At 44.4% G+C, this 17,899-nt stretch overlaps 1 protein-coding gene across 1 annotated transcript in view; it reads right to left on the bottom strand.

The window, feature by feature from the left end:
* Positions 1-17,520, bottom strand: part of FREM3 (FRAS1 related extracellular matrix 3) — a gene marked incomplete at both ends in the record, with an annotated part of 86,455 nt that extends 68,935 nt beyond the window's left edge. Inside the window, 2 exons of the mRNA XM_081332650.1 lie at positions 11,172-11,261; positions 12,339-17,520. Coding sequence (XP_081188776.1) covers positions 11,172-11,261; positions 12,339-17,520 — 5,272 coding nt within the window. The remainder of the gene's footprint in view (positions 1-11,171; positions 11,262-12,338) is intronic.
* Between the last annotated feature and the right edge of the window lie 379 nt (positions 17,521-17,899).

Here is a 17,899-nt window from a genome sequence, read left to right as displayed (position 1 = left end):
CAAACCATTTGTAATCAATATGTTGTTGCCCTGTTAGTTCTAGTTTCTGTATTTGCTCTAAAAACTTTATCTTCAGTTCAGTCTAGATTCCTCTTCCGTCTGAGTTCATCTGCTTTAAATAGAGAGTCTTATCCAATTTTGTAATTAATGCTTGGCTATCCAGTCTTTCAGGAAACTGTCTTTGTTGATCTTCCACGTCCTCTATGTTAACATCACTATCTTGCACATTAAGTTTTCCCATAGTATGTTGTTGGTTGTTAAGGTTATTTGCCATAGTGACAGTTCCTTGTACTTTTAAAGTTGTTGGTTCTTTGGATAGTTGTTGCTTATATTCCTCTGTCTCAATAGTAATATCTTCCAGTTTTATTATATTCTGAAGTGTAAATTCTTTAGTTGCAGTCTGGGTTTCAATTTGTAACTTAAGGTTGGCGTGTAAATTATTAAATCTGGAGATATACATCTCAGTGACTCTGTAGATTGTTTCAAGTATGAGGTTATAATCAAGCAAGGTTTGTGGCTGATACTTCTCCATTTTGTAATAATTATAAGTACCGTATATACTTGAGTATAAGCCGACTCGAATATAAGCCGAGACCCCTAATTTTACCCCCCAAAAATGAAAAAAGTTAGTGACTCGAGTATAAGCCGAGGCTGGGAAATGCAGCAGCTCACCTTATGCTCCTCTCCAGAGATCTTCCCTCAGCAGCGGCCGGCAAAGTAGCTCGCACGCGAAACAAGCCTGGCAGAGGAGCCGGAGCGGCGAGCAGAGGCGCCCGGCCCAGATCCTGCAAGGCCCGGCCGAGACGCGCCCCCAGCAGCGGAGCTGCTCCGGCTCCTCTGCCGGGCTTGTTTTGCATGTGAGCTACTTTGCCTGACGCTGCTGGGGTCGCGTCTCGGCCAGAGCCTTGCAGGATCCGGCCCGGGCGCCTCTGCTCGCCCTCAGCAGCACCTGGCCCAGAATCACATGCGAAACAAGCCCGGCAGAGGAGCCGGAGCGGCGAGCAGAGGCGCCCGGCCCAGATCCTGCAAGGCCCGGCTGAGACGCGCCCCCAGCAGCGGAGCTGCTCCGGCTCCTCTGCCGGGCTTGTTTTGCATGTGAGCTACTTTGCCTGACGCTGAGAAGACCCGCTTGGGCACTCGGGTTGGTGTCAGTCTCCGCAGGCCCTTCTCGTTTCCAGGAACGTCAAGCGCGCTTGGCTCCCCACCCCCACGGCAGGGCAGGGCAGGGCAGAGACTTGCTCGCCCTTCTGACGGCCCTGAAGAGAAACGAAGGGCTTGCAAACTCCCCGCGAGAAGCTGGGCGAAGCGCGCGGCTGGGCGAGTGTGTGCCTGCGTGCGTATTTACGAAAGAAACGCTCCGAGAGTTCTTCTTTCTCCGCCCCCTTGGGGGGAACTCTAGCGACTGCTGTAGCTGCGCTTCTCTTCTCGGCTCCGAAAATAGGGATTTCTACTCTCTCTCTCTCTCTCTCTCCCCTCCCCACCCCGCATTCTCCTGCCTCTTCGATTGCGACAATAAAAGGGCGAAGGGTGCGCTGGTTTCTTCCTCCTTCCTCCCCCGCTCCCCTCCCCTCCCCGATTGTCAGGTGTGGCTTCGACTTTAGTTTTTGCCTACGGTGCTAGGGAGTTGCCAGTGGTGGGATCGTTTTCGGAGTTGCGTGCTTGGCCCAGAGGTGCAAACAAAATGTTTGGAAAAAGGGGGGTGAGGTGGGGTGGGGTGGGGTGGAGGAAGCAGTTTGCGAAGCAGCCGAAATGGGGGTATATAGAGGATGGGAGGTTCCCACCGAGAGAGCCAGCAGAGTTGTTGTCGAAGCGCGTCACACGCCTTTCCAACCACCAGATGAGGGAGGAATAAGAAAGAAACACACACACACACACACACACACACACCAGGAAATCGAGAGCACAGCCTTAAGTTAAAGGTGGCGGACGGGCCCGAGAAAAAAGGCTGCAAAACTCCAATCTTTTAAAGCGTGCGGTGTTGTTGTGTTTTTTTTCCTCCCCCCGAAAGTGAACGGCAGCTTTCCGTACTAGTGTATTTGTACTGCCGCGAGTGACAACTGACAAAGCTTGCCGGTGTGATCTTGATTTTGGAACTGATGAAGTCTGTTAACTAATTGATTGGCACTCCGGTTGCTCATCGCCGTGAAACTAGACCTTGTTTTTGGGGTTTTTTTTTGTACTTTGGGCTGATCAAATGGAATAAATGGAATAAATAAAAACACTGGCATGTCAAGACACCAGCACAAAGACCAAGGTACAAGCAGCTCTCCTTCAGTCATTATTGAAACATTTGATCAGCCCAACTTCTTCTTCTTCTTCTTATTATTATTAAATCTGTTTTTTAACCAAGCGTGACTTCACTGAGCTGAATAGTGCAGGGTTGCCTGCGTGTTTGCTTGTTCCGGGTAGAAAAAACGCTGTCGACCCCGGCATCTTTTGCGGGGAGGGGTGAGGTGGGGTGGGGTGGGGTGGAGGAAGCAGTTTGCAAAGCAGCCGAAATGGGGGTATATAGAGGATGGGAGGTTCCCACCGAGAGAGCCAGCAGAGTTGTTGTCGAAGCGCGTCACACGCCTTTCCAACCACCAGAGAAGGGAGGAATAAGAAAGAAACACACACACACACACACACACACACACACCCACACACCAGGAAATCGAGGAAGCTTGCGTAAGATCTGAAGGAGACACGATCGTGGGAAAGGCACCGAGCGTGCCGTGGAAAAAAAAGAAAGGGTGGACTTGGGCTCGGCTGGTTTCGCAACGGGAAATGGGAAATCCCCGCAAAAGATGCCGGGGTCGACAGCGTTTTTTCTACCTGGAACAAGCAAACGCTGCCCCAAAACTGGGGCGTTTCAAGCCATGGCTCCTCCGGCAACAGTCGCTTAAGCTGCAGTTCATCCGGTTCCCCCAGCCTTTCCAAATATTCCAGGCTGGAGCATTCACTCCCTCCGCAGTTCCTCCAGCCATTACGAGCGGTTTCTGGTTAAGTTAAAACAAATACAAGCAGATTCAAGCCGTGGCTCTTTCCGCCCCGAAAATCAGCTGATCGGGCGTTTCAAGCTGATCGGGCGTTTCAAAACGGCCACAATCTCCCGGCAAGACCTCCTCTGCAGTTCCTCCAGCCATTACAAAGCAACTCTGGTCAAATTCAGGCCGTTTCGGTCTAATTCAGGCAGATGCAAACAGATTCAAGCCGCGGCTCTTCCACCCGAAAATCAGCTGATCGGGCGTTTCAAGACGCGGCGTTTCAAAACGGCTACAATCTCCCGGCCAGACCTCCAGCTGCCTCTCGCCGATATGGAGGGCACCAACGCCCCCAAAAACAGGGACGACAAAGCAGTCTAGTCATCCAGCCCTAACATGGAGGCATTATGCACTCCAAGGGCGCCCCCAAGACCACCAAACCACACCAAACTCACGGAGCTCACGGAGCTCAGCTCGACACGTCCGCCATCTTAGTTGAGCCTGTTAACAGACTTCATCAGTTCCAAAATCAAGATCACACCGGCAAGCTTTGTCAGTTGTCACTCGCGGCAGTACAAATACACTAGTACGGAAAGCTGCCGTTCACTTTCGGGGGGAGGAAAAAAAACACAACACCGCACGCTTTAAAAGATTGGAGTTTTGCAGCCTTGTTTCTCGGGCCCGTCCGCCACCTTTAACTTAAGGCTGCGCTCTCGATTTCCTGGTGTGTGTGTGTGTGTGTGTGTTTCTTTCTTATTCCTCCCTTCTCTGGTGGTTGGAAAGGCGTGTGACGTGCTTCGACAACAACTCTGCTGGCTCTCTCGGTGGGAACCTCCCATCCTCTATATACCCCCATTTCGGCTGCTTCGCAAACTGCTTCCTCCACCCCACCCCACCCCACCTCACCCCCCTTTTTCCAAACATTTTGTTTGCACCTCTGGGCCAAGCACGCAACTCCGAAAACGATCCCACCACTGGCAACTCCCTAGCACCGTAGGCAAAAACTAAAGTCGAAGCCACACCTGACAATCGGGGAGGGGAGGGGAGCGGGGGAGGAAGGAGGAAGAAACCAGCGTACCCTTTGCCCTTTTATTGTCGCAATCGAAGAGGCAGGAGAATGCGGGGTGGGGAGGGGAGAGAGAGAGAGAGAGAGAGAGAGTAGAAATCCCTATTTTCGGAGCTGAGAAGAGAAGCGCGGCTACAGCAGTCGCTAGAGTTCCCCCCAAGGGGGCGGAGAAAGAAGAACTCTCGGAGCGTTTCTTTCGTAAATACGCGCGCAGGCACACACTCGCCCAGCCGCGCGCTTCGCCCAGCTTCTCGCGGGGAGTTTGCAAGCCCTTCGTTTCTCTTCAGGGCCGTCAGAAGGGCGAGCAAGTCTCTGCCCTGCCCTGCCCTGCCGTGGGGGTGGGGAGCCAAGCGCGCTTGACGTTCCTGGAAACGAGAAGGGCCTGCGGAGACTGACACCAACCCGAGTGCCCAAGCGGGTCTTCTCAGCGTCAGGCAAAGTAGCTCACATGCAAAACAAGCCCGGCAGAGGAGCCGGAGCAGCTCCGCTGCTGGGGGCGCGTCTCGGCCGGGCCTTGCAGGATCTCGGCCGGGCGCCTCTGCTCGCCGCTCCGGCTCCTCTGCCGGGCTTGTTTCGCATGTGATTCCGGGCCAGGTGCTGCTGAGGGCGAGCAGAGGCGCCCGGGCGACCCCAGCAGCGTCAGGCAAAGTAGCTCGGCCGCGCGCAAGTCCTCGGTAAGTTCTTTTTTTTTTGTTCACTGGAGTATAAGCCCAAGTGGATTTTTTCAGCCCAAAAAGTGGGCTGAAAAATTCGGCTTATACTCAAGTATATACGGTAGTCCTTGGTGGAGGCTATTTTTCAAACAAAAATCAGTAAGAGTCCACCTCCACAAGTCTAAGCCAAATTCATCTCCAGCTGTTTCAGGTTTTTATCTTAATGCCAAGGTCAGTCCAAAATGTAAGCAAGCTTGTTTGAAAATAGTATTCACTAAATATCCTCAGAGTACTTCAAAAGACAGTATCTTTTTATTTATTTCTCTTTTTTGTCCCCTTTTTTAGACTAATAGGTAGAATAGTCCATTTCTGTAAATATAGGAACTTTGGGCCAAAAGTAGAAAGGCAGTAAGTCCAATAAATCAGTATAGTTTAGTAAAAGGCTGTTTTTTTTCTCTCCCAATGTAGACAAAGGCCGCTCTTGAGGAGGGTGGGGAAAAAATCCCTTCCCTCTCTCCTCGCAGGGGGAAGCAAATTCAAGAAGCTTTTGACAGGGAAAGTAGACAATTAGGAAAACAAGAAGGCATTCTCACCCAGTTTTCAAGTGCTTTCAAGTGCTTCAGCAGGAAACGGCTAAATGATGGGCCATGGGAGTGGCCGATCCTTTCTTCTTCGGTTCAGAGAGTAGCTCCAAGCCAACGGGAGAGCCGCTGCCCTTCTACCGCCGACTGGAGAGACCTCTCCCCCGCTCATCGCCCCTCCAGGGCGACTTTCAATCCTTTTACAGGGCCTCCCCGATGAAGAAATCCAGGCGACACGAGGAGCGAATTCCTTGCACGTCTGGGAGCACCGAAATTCCAGAACTGGAAGCTCCTGATATGTAAACTATTAAACATATTGTGCAAGATTGCCCACAACTTATGTTCTTGGGTTCCCTAGAAGGTTTACATTGCGTAGAACACCATTTTTTATAATAGAGAAAGTATTAGAAAGATGTAGTTTCTTACTAGTCCTACCATATCCTTGCTAGCCCTCCAATGTGGTCAGGAAATCCTGCTTCACCAGAATATTGAAAGATAAAAAAAAGAATATACTAGCAGAACAGCTGTCCAGCATTTAACAAAACAGGAATGGTGCTGCTCATTTTTAACTGAATAACTTTTACTTGATGCTGTTACCATTCTGAACAGGTCACTCAGAGTCATAATGACAAGGAGCCTAGTGTCACTTGGTGATTTCTTATTCTTCTCTACCCAACACAAAAAGATTGGTTTGCTTATTGTTGGTGAGGAACCATGGCTTATGTCTTAAGAAAGGCCATTTACTCCTGCAGATAGGCTACACAGCTAGCAATTGAACAATTCAGATTTAAAATAATATCTGAATACATCTCTTGGGATTCTCCAACTTTTAGGTATTGCTGGATTGGCATATTTTCTGCCTAATAAGGCAAGTGTCTCTTATAAATATGGCAAACAAAACATGCTATGTAATAGCTAATATGGAAATTGTTTTGAAAAATCAGACATAAATGTAAATACTGTAAACTACTTTTCTCTAAAAATCCATTATGTGAATTACAGCAAAGTATTCTATTTCTTAAACATGGTTGAAGATATATAATAAAAGCAGATTATTTCATCTTTATTTATAGTTCTGTTAAGTAACCCCATAAAACATTTTTCCTTATAAGGTTTGCTTTTTGGAAACTGTTTTCATTGTTTACAATGCACTTATTTCAACATAACTTTACAACTTTTTAAAGTAAGCAAAATAAAAAATACATTAAAATTTTAAGTGAATAGATTTTCAAAAGGAGAAGATTATAGATGGTCTATTGAATAATAGGAAAGCTATCTCAGTTCCTATAAAACTCTGCTAACTTATCTAACAGAATGATGAAACACTAATTATTATGCCAATCAATATTTTGCTATTCCTTGGAAGTTTTTTTATGCAATTATTTCAGTTTTTATCAATGTTTCACAGAATATACAAATAGACTTATATTATGACAATAAATTGAAGCAGTAAAGAGCTAAATATGATGTCCTATTGTTCTGATTTGTAAATATAGTTAGTAGTATTTAAAGTTAATTCTAGGACACAACTAAGCTTGCCAAATATTAGCTTCTTCATGACACAAAATCATGAGCCAGAAAACCACACACATATACTTTTCATATCACTGGAATACCCAAAGCTGATTTATGTAACTTATTGTACTTTCTTTCCAGCCACTTTGTTTCTCTTGGCTTGTGTTCAATACTTTTCCATCATTGTTATTAGTAGGAGTGCATATTACAAGCCATTTTTCTTATCACAACATTATTGATTGCTGTAGTAGAATCGTTTTTTAAAAGGAGGATGCTTCCAAACTGTAAAATGACCGAAGGTTTTAAGGTGCCACCTGCTGGGTAGGGCATAGAAATTATTTGATTAATCAAAGAGAATCTTATTTTTTGCCATCTAGTAGATTTCACAAATCAATATGATATAAGCTCACCTTCTGTTTCTAAGAATTCCCATTAAATCTGGGTATAGAAAATGAACAAGTAAATTTGCCAAAGTGTGATCATCCAGGTATAAGCAACCACCTGGCTGTCCTGCTTGCCTAGCCTGATTTAGGCATTTGCTCATATCATTGGTCACTCTAATGAAATAGAAGCCGCAGCAGCACATCTAACTCCAATGCCACAGCTACATTCTTATCCCTGCTCCTCCAAACGTCCTCATAGTCTAAAATGGGAGGGAGGGCACAATACACACAGGGAAGGTACTGCTCTAAAGGAATACCCAGTGGTTCAGCCTTTGAGGACCGCCCTTATCTTAGATTATCAAATGATGAATATATGCTCCTACCATCTTCAAATGCATTTTCTCCATATCACTCTCTCCTTGTTCTCTGGAGGAAGTATTGGGTGGAGTTGGTCTCATTGATGTGGTAAATCACATACAGATATTAGGTACTTTGAAACTTTTAAGGAAAACTTCATGCAGGTTCTTTAGATGTGTCTCTTTCATTTATTTCTAATCACTGTTTACTAATGGGAGCAGAAGAAAACAATAGTTAAACTATTTCTTCCTATTTATTTTTTTTCCTTAAAGTTTCTTGAGTGTGTGTGTGTGTGTGTGTGTGTGTGTGTGTGAGAGAGAGAGAGAGAGAGAGAGAGAGAGACGGGTGGCCATAGAAATTTATTAAATAAATAAATAAATAAATGAAGATCTCTGCCTCACTTATCCCAAATTTTGCATTATTAGAAGAATTACCATGCAAGATATTATCATAATTCATTATTTCAAGTCTCCCTGAGACTACTTTTGAAAGCTAAATGTATCCTCCTGGTTACTCAATTTCTATTCCACAAGATTTTTGTTTGCACATTAATTAATATGTACTGATGCAATACACAAATAGTGAGTGGCATTATCTATTTTAATTAGAAACAATGCACCTGAGGGCATACCCTTCCTGCTCTACCAGTAAACCGGAACATCATGACATTTAGTCATATAGTTCTTAAAACCAATTATCACCTATTAGTAGCTTTAGTATCACTTTATCTATTACCTTCATTAATCTCAGATCCATTAAGAAACTTCTGATGAATGCATGTATCTTCATTTATATAACTTCAAATATTGGCTTCTCATCTTTGGTACATTATTGTACCTTATGAAATCAATTACTGTTTATTCCAAAGACAGTGGCACTTTTACTAAATTTATATACTGTGTGCATAAAAGAGATCATCTTATATATCTTTAGTACATATGGATTTCAAACAAGTTAGTAAAAAGTTTTGCTTAGCAGATATCCTGCATTAATTTTAAAGAAATGTCACATTTCTTGTTCCATTTTTGAAATATAGCAAATATTTTGAAATAATGCAAACATTCTCCAAATAAGAAATTTCAACTACAATTAATATTTCATTGTACATTGTATCATAAGAATATTTTTGCCTGAAGGCAAAATTACCTAAGCATGTGACTTTACTTTAAAAACCTAGGAATAATAATAATAAAGTCTGTGATCATTGTTATCAGAAAAATTGTAGCTCATAACAGCTTTTTTTAAAAAGTATATATATCTTATCACAATCTTACACATGTTTGTATGAAAGGAAATCCTACTGGATCTAAACAAAATTAATCCTTGTGGGGTTAGGACTAGACACTTATTTGCATGATGAATGTGATATATCTCAAATTATCACTTACTCTAATGGATATTAAAGGCTACAGTGGGAACAGAATGGAGGATAAAATAGATTTTGGGCTATTCCAATATAGCTCTTCCCATGTTTCATTCTTATACATATCATGCAGTCTTCCAGGATCTGGCTGCCTTCCAGCTGTACAGATTTCAACTCCCAGAATTCCTTAGCCAGTTCCACCATTCCACTGCTGAGCATTCTGGAGAGTGGCCAAGTTGGGGGATGACTACTCATACTTTCTGGTATAGCCAAAATACTGTCTAGTATAGCCAAATACATATTAAAATGCTAACAAATAGATATGCCATGATTTTAGTCTTATCAAGTGATTATACATGATTATTTTCATATATTGTTCCATAGCTTTCTTTCCTCAATCATATATTTATTAAAAGAATTATAAAAAATTGTTTTTAAAAGTTGGAAGCTGTAGATCTGAATCTGCATTTCCTTCTCTGCCTACCTCAGGCCCTAGATACAGCTCTGCCCATCTCCCAAAATTTCTTGTTGTTGTTAGCTGCGAAGTCGTGTCCGACCCATCGCGACCCTATGGACAACGTTCCTCCAGGCCTTCCTGTCCTCTACCATCTTCTGGAGTCCATTTAAGCTCACGCCTACTGCTTCAGTGACTCCATCCAGCCACCTCATTCTCTGTCGTCCCCTTCTTCTATTGCCCTCAATCTTTCCCAGCATTAGACTCTTCTCCAGTGAGTCCTTCCTTCTCATCAGGTGGCCAAAGTATTTGAGTTTCAATTTCAGGATCTGGCCTTCTAAAGAGCAGTCAGGATTGATCTCCTCTAGGACTGACCGGTTTGATCGCCTTGCAGTCCAAGGGACTCGCAGGAGTCTTCTCCAGCACCATAGTTCAAAGGCCTCAATTCTTTGGCGCTCAGCCTTTCTTATGGTCCAACTTTCACTGCCATACATTGCAACTGGGAAGACCATAGCCTTGACTATACGCACTTTTGTTGACAGGGTGATATCTCTGCTTTTTAGTGTGCTGTCTAGATTTGCCATGGCTTTCCTCCCCAGGAGCAAGCGTCTTTTAATTTCTTGGCTACAGTCCCCATCTGCAGTGATCTTGGAGCCCAGGAAAATAAAATCTGTCACTACCTCCATTTCTTCCCCATCTATTTGCCAGGAATTGAGAGGGCCGGATGCCATGATCTTGGTTTTCTTAATGTTAAGTTTCAACCCAAGTTTTGCACTCTCCTTCTTCACCCGCAACAAGAGGCTCTTTAGTTCTTCTTCACTTTCTGCCATTAGAGTGGTATCATCTGCGTATCTTAGGTTGTTGATATTTCCAAAATTTCTACCAAATCATAATTTTAATAGGACAGAAGTGGAAATGACTAAATATATTGGAAATAGTTATACTGATTGTGTCACGACAGTGCAGCACTTTGGGATTTGAGGTGCTTCAGAATACATGGGTAGTATGAATCTATCCCTGTTTGCAAGTCTTTAAAGCAGATACTAGTTCTTCCAGATCAAATACCCTTTGTAGCTGGCTGAAAAAAATAAAAAGGGTGCTTTAAAGAATTGCAAACAGATGTGCACCCCTCTGTACCCTGAATCACTTTTTGGAATCAAATGTGAAATACTGCATAGTCTTAAAATTAGTTTCTTGTGCTCCCCCTTTCTTTGTCATAACTAATTTTAGGATTGCAACTTCTGGAACAACATTTAAAGCACCAGCTAACTCTTAGCCAGAAAAATATTGAACCTGCCATAGAGATGAGATGGGTTTACAAGAAACACATGTTCACCAACAATAACTCACATAACATTTTAAAAGTCCAATTATAATGTATAACTAGTATTTGGGGTCATATATCTGTATAGGTACTGTATTATGATCACATTTGATTGAAAATAATTACCGGTACATCACAAATATTCAACTCTTTCCTATCAATTCATGGAGACTGGAGGATATTATAGTGTATTTCTTCACCTCCTAAACCAGGTTTCACACTGATAATATTGTCTTTAAATAAGCAATTTCCAATCTGTAAATAAGGTGTAATAATGTATCTATACCAAGCCAAAATAAATGGCAATTTCCAATTATTGTATATTCTTGTATCTACAATATATGTGTTTCAATACCACTGAGCACAGAAGGACTTAGTTATGTTTTAATAAAGCATAGTTTCAGGACAGGAAATATATTTTGTGCAACCTAAATTCACAATATTTGATGCCACTATTCATGTGCACATCATTTTAAACCTAGCAATCCACTATGAAAAACAGAAAATCTTACCACTATCTTCAACTGAAAAATAGAAGATATCACTTGTAGCATTTTCACGTTCTTTCAAGGCATAACAGATCTTCATGTCATCAATATCAGCTGATGGGAATGAGAAAAATTACACAAGTCACTGCAATGCTGACATTAAAATCTTTTCAATACAGGTTAAACTTACCCCTTTGGTTTTGTTTCTCTTTCTTTGTTTAGAACCAGCTTATATTTGTCTAGATATCCTACACAACATATGAACATCTGAAAAGGTTTAATATTTCCCCCTTTGTCATCTGGAGTACCAAACCTGATGCCCTTTGGATGAATCTGAGCTGTTCAGGTGTTCAGACTTCAAAGTCCAGAAAGAGATTATGGAACTTCATTTGCAAAGCATCAGGTTGGAGAAGACTGGTTTAAATGATTGTGAGTCACTTGTTTTCATTTAGAACCTATAGCTGAGTGTACACATAGGACTGTCAGATTTTATAAAACAAGCCACAGCAGTTCACACATTATGCTAAGACACAAAACATTTACAAATCTCAGAACAAACAAGTCACATTAAGTCTTCATGGGTGAATCTAAGCTATTAATTAGTATATGCTTAAAGTGCCTATAATGAAATATAAAATTGATAGGTTGTGCTGGTTGTAATCACTGAATAATAGTGTGATAATCAATGGAGTGATATCACAGTAAAATTGCTTTCTTATTTCACTGGGTAATATGTATTACAGGTGTTTACATATTTGCTAATATATCACAAGTTTTTAAAATGTTGAGAATTTTTGAAAGTTAAATATTTTACACTGCCAAACATCTTAGAATGCTCTTTTAATAAACCATATAAATCTATGGCAATTTAAAAATGTATTTGTGTCCATAGTGTAAAACCACTTGACCTACAATAGACTGAGCTCCTTACTGCTGGATTTAAGCCATTATAGGGCAGGAAATGCTTTTGGCTTGGCAGTATTATGAATCCAACTAATTTTGATTCTGGCAACAAACCAAGTTAAATAAACCCATGGATTGGATAGGTATAATGACCCTATCAAAGTAAATTGCTTGTAGATGTGGTTCTGTGAATATGATTTTAAAACCACATTCAAACGGACTTCATTGTTTTAGAAGCACCAACCTTTTTAAAAAATTAATAAACTAGTGATTTTATATAGTACTAACCTTGGGAAAAGGATTTGACACTTGTATTTCCTAGACCAGTATTAATGAGGTATCCATGTTTTGGCCCATCTGTGATCTTATATTTCAATAATTTGTGTGGACTATCTCTGTCTTCTGCCTTCAGAGACTTGCTGGTTATTAGGAAGCCCAGGTGTCCAGTTGCTATATTTCTCAATGTGGAGGCACCCTTGTTCACTACTATATGTGGTATTCCATTGTCTAAAGCATTGATCTGAATTTTCATCATCTGTGGGTGACGTGTTTCAAGGATGGTATCAGGAAAAACATAAAAATCTGGATGTGTCCCATCCGTTACAGTGAAAGAGAAGCTATCATGATTAATTTCAGCACCATCATGTTTATAGTTGATCATATTTTCATTTAAATCTTGTTTAGTGAAACTGGTGACAGAATAGCTGTTATTATAAATAATCTGACCATGTACAGGGACTTGGGTAATTATGAAATGGAGTAGATGGTCAGGTGTATCCCTATCATCCACATTTAGTTCAAATGGTGTGATCAGTTTGGTTTCCCCTTCTTGAACTATGAGGTCATGTATTGTTAGAATTGGCTTCTTATTGTCCACATCAGTAATAGAGACTCTAAAAGTACGGAAGACTGGATTATAGCCATCAGTCACTTCAAACTCAAAGCTATCCATCTTCACCTCATCATCTGCAGTGTGAATATAATAAATCTTGTTTCCAGCTAGCTGAAGCTGAGTGAAGGTGGTGACAAGAACTCCAGGGTTGTCAGAATTCTCTAAATGACCTCTGCTTGGTGCCCGGGTGATGCTGAACCTGAGTAGTTCATCAGGACTGTTGATATCGCTTGTGCTGAGAAGATCAGTAGTGAGAGTCACTTTCCCACCTTCTTTCAGAGTGACTCCTTTATTGACCACCTCGGGAAACACCATATCAATGCCATTGATAGTAATGTAGAAATATCTGTCTATTAAAGGATTGATGCCATCAGTGACATCAAACTTAATTAAGTCACGGAGTCCCTGTTGGCTCGTATGTGTATAACATATATATTTATGATCTATGTCATCCTGTGTGAAATTCATGCCAAGTGTAATGTTGTATAGCACCTCTTTTTTTTTACTTATATGCTGTAATAAGCCATGCCTCGGGGGTAAACGAATAATGTAAGTAAGCATCCTGTCTTCTGAGTCTATGTCAGTGGCTTTGAGATCTTGACTGGTGATAACTTTAGATTCCCCAACATCTACTTCTAATCCATCATTGATGGACATCCGGGGTGTTTCATCATCAACCAAAATGACCATTATTAACACTTCTTCTTCCACCGTGTGTAAGCCATCAGTGAGCTGGATTTTAAAAGAGTCCTCTTTAGTTTCTGAGTCATCATGCTCATACATAATGCTAGATGCTTCCTGAATTTCTTCCAGAGTGAAATTGGTAACAGACACAGTACCTGTAGTCAGCTGGTTAACAATCTGCCCATGCTTAGGAGGAACAGTTATAAAGAAGCGCAATTCATCTGGGGGAATATCAGCATCAACACCATTGAGAATGGGTGTGTCAATTACCAGGCTCATTCCTTCCAATACCACAAACTCACGTACAAACAATTCAGGCTTCTCATCATTGGTTGGGGTAATGATAATTGGAAAGAACTGAGGTGGTGAAAAGTTAATACCATCAGAGCAATGGAAAGTGAATCTGTCTTCTAAAGGTTCTATCCCCTTATGGATGCTCTGAACATAGTTGATATGACCAACACGAATATCTTTGATGGAAAATGCACTGATGGGGAACCCAGCTCTGGATTTTTCAGATCCTGGTGCTGGAGAGATATTCTCTAGGTATCCAACAGTGGACTGTGTTAGAATGGTACAGAGAATATCATCTCTGGGAGTATCAAGATCTTCCACAACCAGCAGTTCTAACCTTAGCACATTCTTTCCTCCTTCATGAACAGTGAATGGTTCTTCTCCCAACATAACTTCAGGAGCAATGTTGTCCACTGGCAAAAGAGTTACAATAACACGTACTCCTTCTACTGTGCTTCCTCTCACCACCCACTCACTGGACTGATCTGAGATAGTAAGATTGAAAGAATCAGTCTGCTTCTTCAATCCAATCTCTCCACTATTGTGAGCATAAACAACTGTTCCGCTTATGAGATCCTCTTGAGTGAATCTTTTAGAGGGTACTCCATCTACTAAAATACTACCCAGCTTAGGGGGATCCTCTACAATAAAAGTTAATGCCAGTTCATCAGTATCCTCATCTGTGCCCTGGATAAGAGAAGTAGTTATTTCAGTAGCACTATTTTCCAGAACATCAATAAAGGCTCCCAAAAGTCCATTACTACCAGGGACCATGATGCTGGGACGTTCATCATCAACTGGTTGAACAGCAATTTTAACTGTGATTGGTACTTGATGAACTCCATCATTTACTTCTAAGTGAAAGGAATCACTTCTGAACTCATCACCATTATGCTGATAGGATATGCGACCATTGGCAATGTCATCTAACAGAAAAGATTCACCCTGTACCATCAATCCCTCCTCCAGGTAGCGCAGGTGGCCATGCTGAGGTGTTTCAGTTAAAGTGAAGACAATTCGGTCAGTGTCTGTATCTTTATCAGTAGCATCTAGCTGAGTGGTGGTGAGAAAGAAGCTGTGCCCCTCAAACACTGTGAAACCAGCATTGGTTATTTGTGGGGGCTGATTATTCACTGGCTGCAAGAAGAAAGTGAAAGTGCCTAGCACAGAATTACCAGCTGCATCTTCTACACTGTAAGTGAATTGTGCTATTCTTGGAGTAATGCCAAGTTCTTGGTCAGGTGGTCTATAGGCAACTTTATGATGATTTATTTGTGCTTGAGTGAAATGGGTAATGGGCATCAGAGGGTTGTCAGTCAATACAATTTCACCTGCCAAGACAGGGTGATTTTCATCAGTATCAGTTGGTGATGTAAGCACTGTATATTTCAGCTCCCTATCGTCTGTGTCCAAATCAGTATAACACAGATAATTCTTCTTAAAATGTGTCACCTGGTATTCCAGGACAGTCATCTCTAACGTTGTCCCTGGGGATAGTTCTGGAGATAGGTTATCTACTGGCTGTATCTTGATGATAAACACCTGTTCTCCAGATTGATTTGGAGGGTCATTATCATCTTGGAGATAGAATACAAACTGATCCATCACTACATTTGTGCTATGAGGTCCAAGATGCCTGTAGAACAACTTTCCATCCAGGATATCCTCTTGCAGCCATTCAGTCACTACCTTCTCATACAGACCCTCACTGTCTAGAAAGTGCCAGGAAGATGTATCACTATGATCTTCTTCCACATCTTCCTCTTTTTCATAGGATGATGGAACTTCTTCCTGACGCAACAGAAGCTCACCAAAATGCTTTGGGACAGGTATATCTGAAGATCTTTCAACCTCCTTAATAACAAACCGAATAGTTGAGTCATCAGAGTCTATATCAGTAGCACTGAGTACAAAGGGTGAGATCTGGACCACCTGGTGCTCACTTAGGACCAAGCCAGTGTTGGCATTGAGGAGTGGTGGTTGATCATCATCAGGGGCAATTGTAATTGGATAAAAAAACTCCACCTGGTGTTGTCCATCCTCCATGCGGAAAATAATGTTATCACTGAAACTGTGCTCACTGCCATCATGCTGGTAGATCACCTGTCCAGCTTCCAACTCTGCTGCAGTAAAAAAATGACGACCAGGAGACGCACCTAAAACTCTGAGTTCACCATGCTTTAGACCTTTTGTAACCCAAATCTTCACTTCCTCTAAGTTGTCCTCATCACTGATTACAAGATTGTCAGAAAGTGGCCTTGACTGGCCTTCAAAAAGCATCATTTGAGGGCCGGCGATACGATTAAAGACAGCCACTGGAGCCAAAGTGTTCATAGGTTTCACCACCACCACAAAAGCAAAGGGGTCTGAAGAGGCACCCTCAGGGTCCAACACCTCCATCTCAAGCTGGAAGAGGCGCTCGTGGTCTGAGTCCACTGTAGGAGGCTGGTAGGCAATCTTCAGCTCCCTCAACTCCCTCTGAGTGAAAGATGTGAGTCGCCGACTGGGATCATCAGTACTTATTAAGTAACCAGTTGCCTTGTCCTGCTCTCCAAGACCGGGCCAGGAGGAGGTGAGGTTAAATAGCAGCAGATCTGAAGGTGTCTCCAAGTCCTCCGCAGCCAGCATATCAAGGGTGATGGCAGTAAGTACAAACTGGTCCACCTCCATCATGAGCAAAGCTACAAAGCTGGGCTTGGGTGGGGTATTCACGGTCCCCTCCCGGATCCGAACCACAACCTGAAAGTATTCCTGCTGGCCTAGGCTCTCGGGAGAGCCGCTGTCTTCCAGCATTTCCACCCGCATGGGGATGTGGTCACGGTTGGGGGACGGCGTGGGAGCCGTGTGCTGGTAGCGGATGCCCTCGCTCAGGAAGCGGCGGCACTCGCTGCTGTAGCCCGGCGGCAGGGGGCGCCCGCGGGGGTCGATCAAGCGCCCGTAGGAAGGCAAGTGGTTGCCGCTGCTGGGCGGGTGAGGGAGGGCGGTGAGGCGGCACTGGCGACGGCCGGCTTCTCCCGCCTCGGCGAAGGCCAGGACTTTGGCGTCCAGCGGCTGGCTGAGGCCCCGCAGTTTCTCCACGGCGAGCGGCAGGTTGCGGCTGAGGAGGCGCAGCTGCTGCGAGAGCACCTCGGCCTCCAGCGCGAAAGGCACCACGAACGTGCGGCTGGGGGAGTCGTAGCGGAGCTGGAGGCTGAGGCGGTCGCGGCCGGGGCTGCGAGACCCGTAGTGCGTGTAGGTCACCTCTCCGGGACCGAAATCGCAAGGGAAGCGTTGGGGGGAGAGCGCCCCGGGTCGGTGAGGCGCAGGCGGCGGCCCGCTCTCCAAGACGGTCACGGTGCACTTGTCGCCGGGCTGCACGCGGATCACCAGATCGCGGGCGGGGTCCAGGAAGACGGAGCGGCCGAAAGGCACGCGCAGCCCGCGGTTGGCCACCACGATCCCCGCGGCGCTCCCGTCGAAACCGTCCGCTTCCGCGGGCCGAAGGAGAAGCGGCGGCCCGGCTGAGTGCGGCTGCGGCTGGGTGGTCCCGAGCGCAGCCAGGGTACAGAACAGGAGCAGCGGCGCCCTGCAGCGGCGAAGGTGCCTGGGCGGTTCGGCCATGCCGCCGCTAGTGCTGCCTCTCTCTCGCCCGGCGATGGGCGGTGAGCGCGAGTTCCGACGGACTTTGGGACCCGGGGACGGCGTGGGACGGCAGCGAGGACGACGAGGTGCAGGAGCCGGGTTTCTGTGCTGCTCCGGAGCGGGGCTCTCTGGGACTCGGCCACTGCCTGCTGCAGGTACTGAAGGGGAGGAGAGGGGGTGGGAGCTGGCAGCTCCTCGCACCGCCCAGGAACTGCCTCCCCCTCCCCGGCCCACCCAGGAACCGAAGCGGTGGGGAAGCGTCCCCCGAAAGACGGCAGGGGGGGACGACCCTCCTCCGATCTCGCTTGCAGGAAGACAAGAGTTTTCGCTCCGGGGCTTAAGATCTCCTCGGCAGCGA

The sequence above is a fragment of the Vipera berus genome (genome assembly GCF_964194415.1).
Source record: "Vipera berus genome assembly, chromosome: 7".
Lineage (NCBI taxonomy): Eukaryota > Metazoa > Chordata > Lepidosauria > Squamata > Viperidae > Vipera > Vipera berus.
This window is presented reverse-complemented; position numbering and strand designations above follow the sequence as displayed.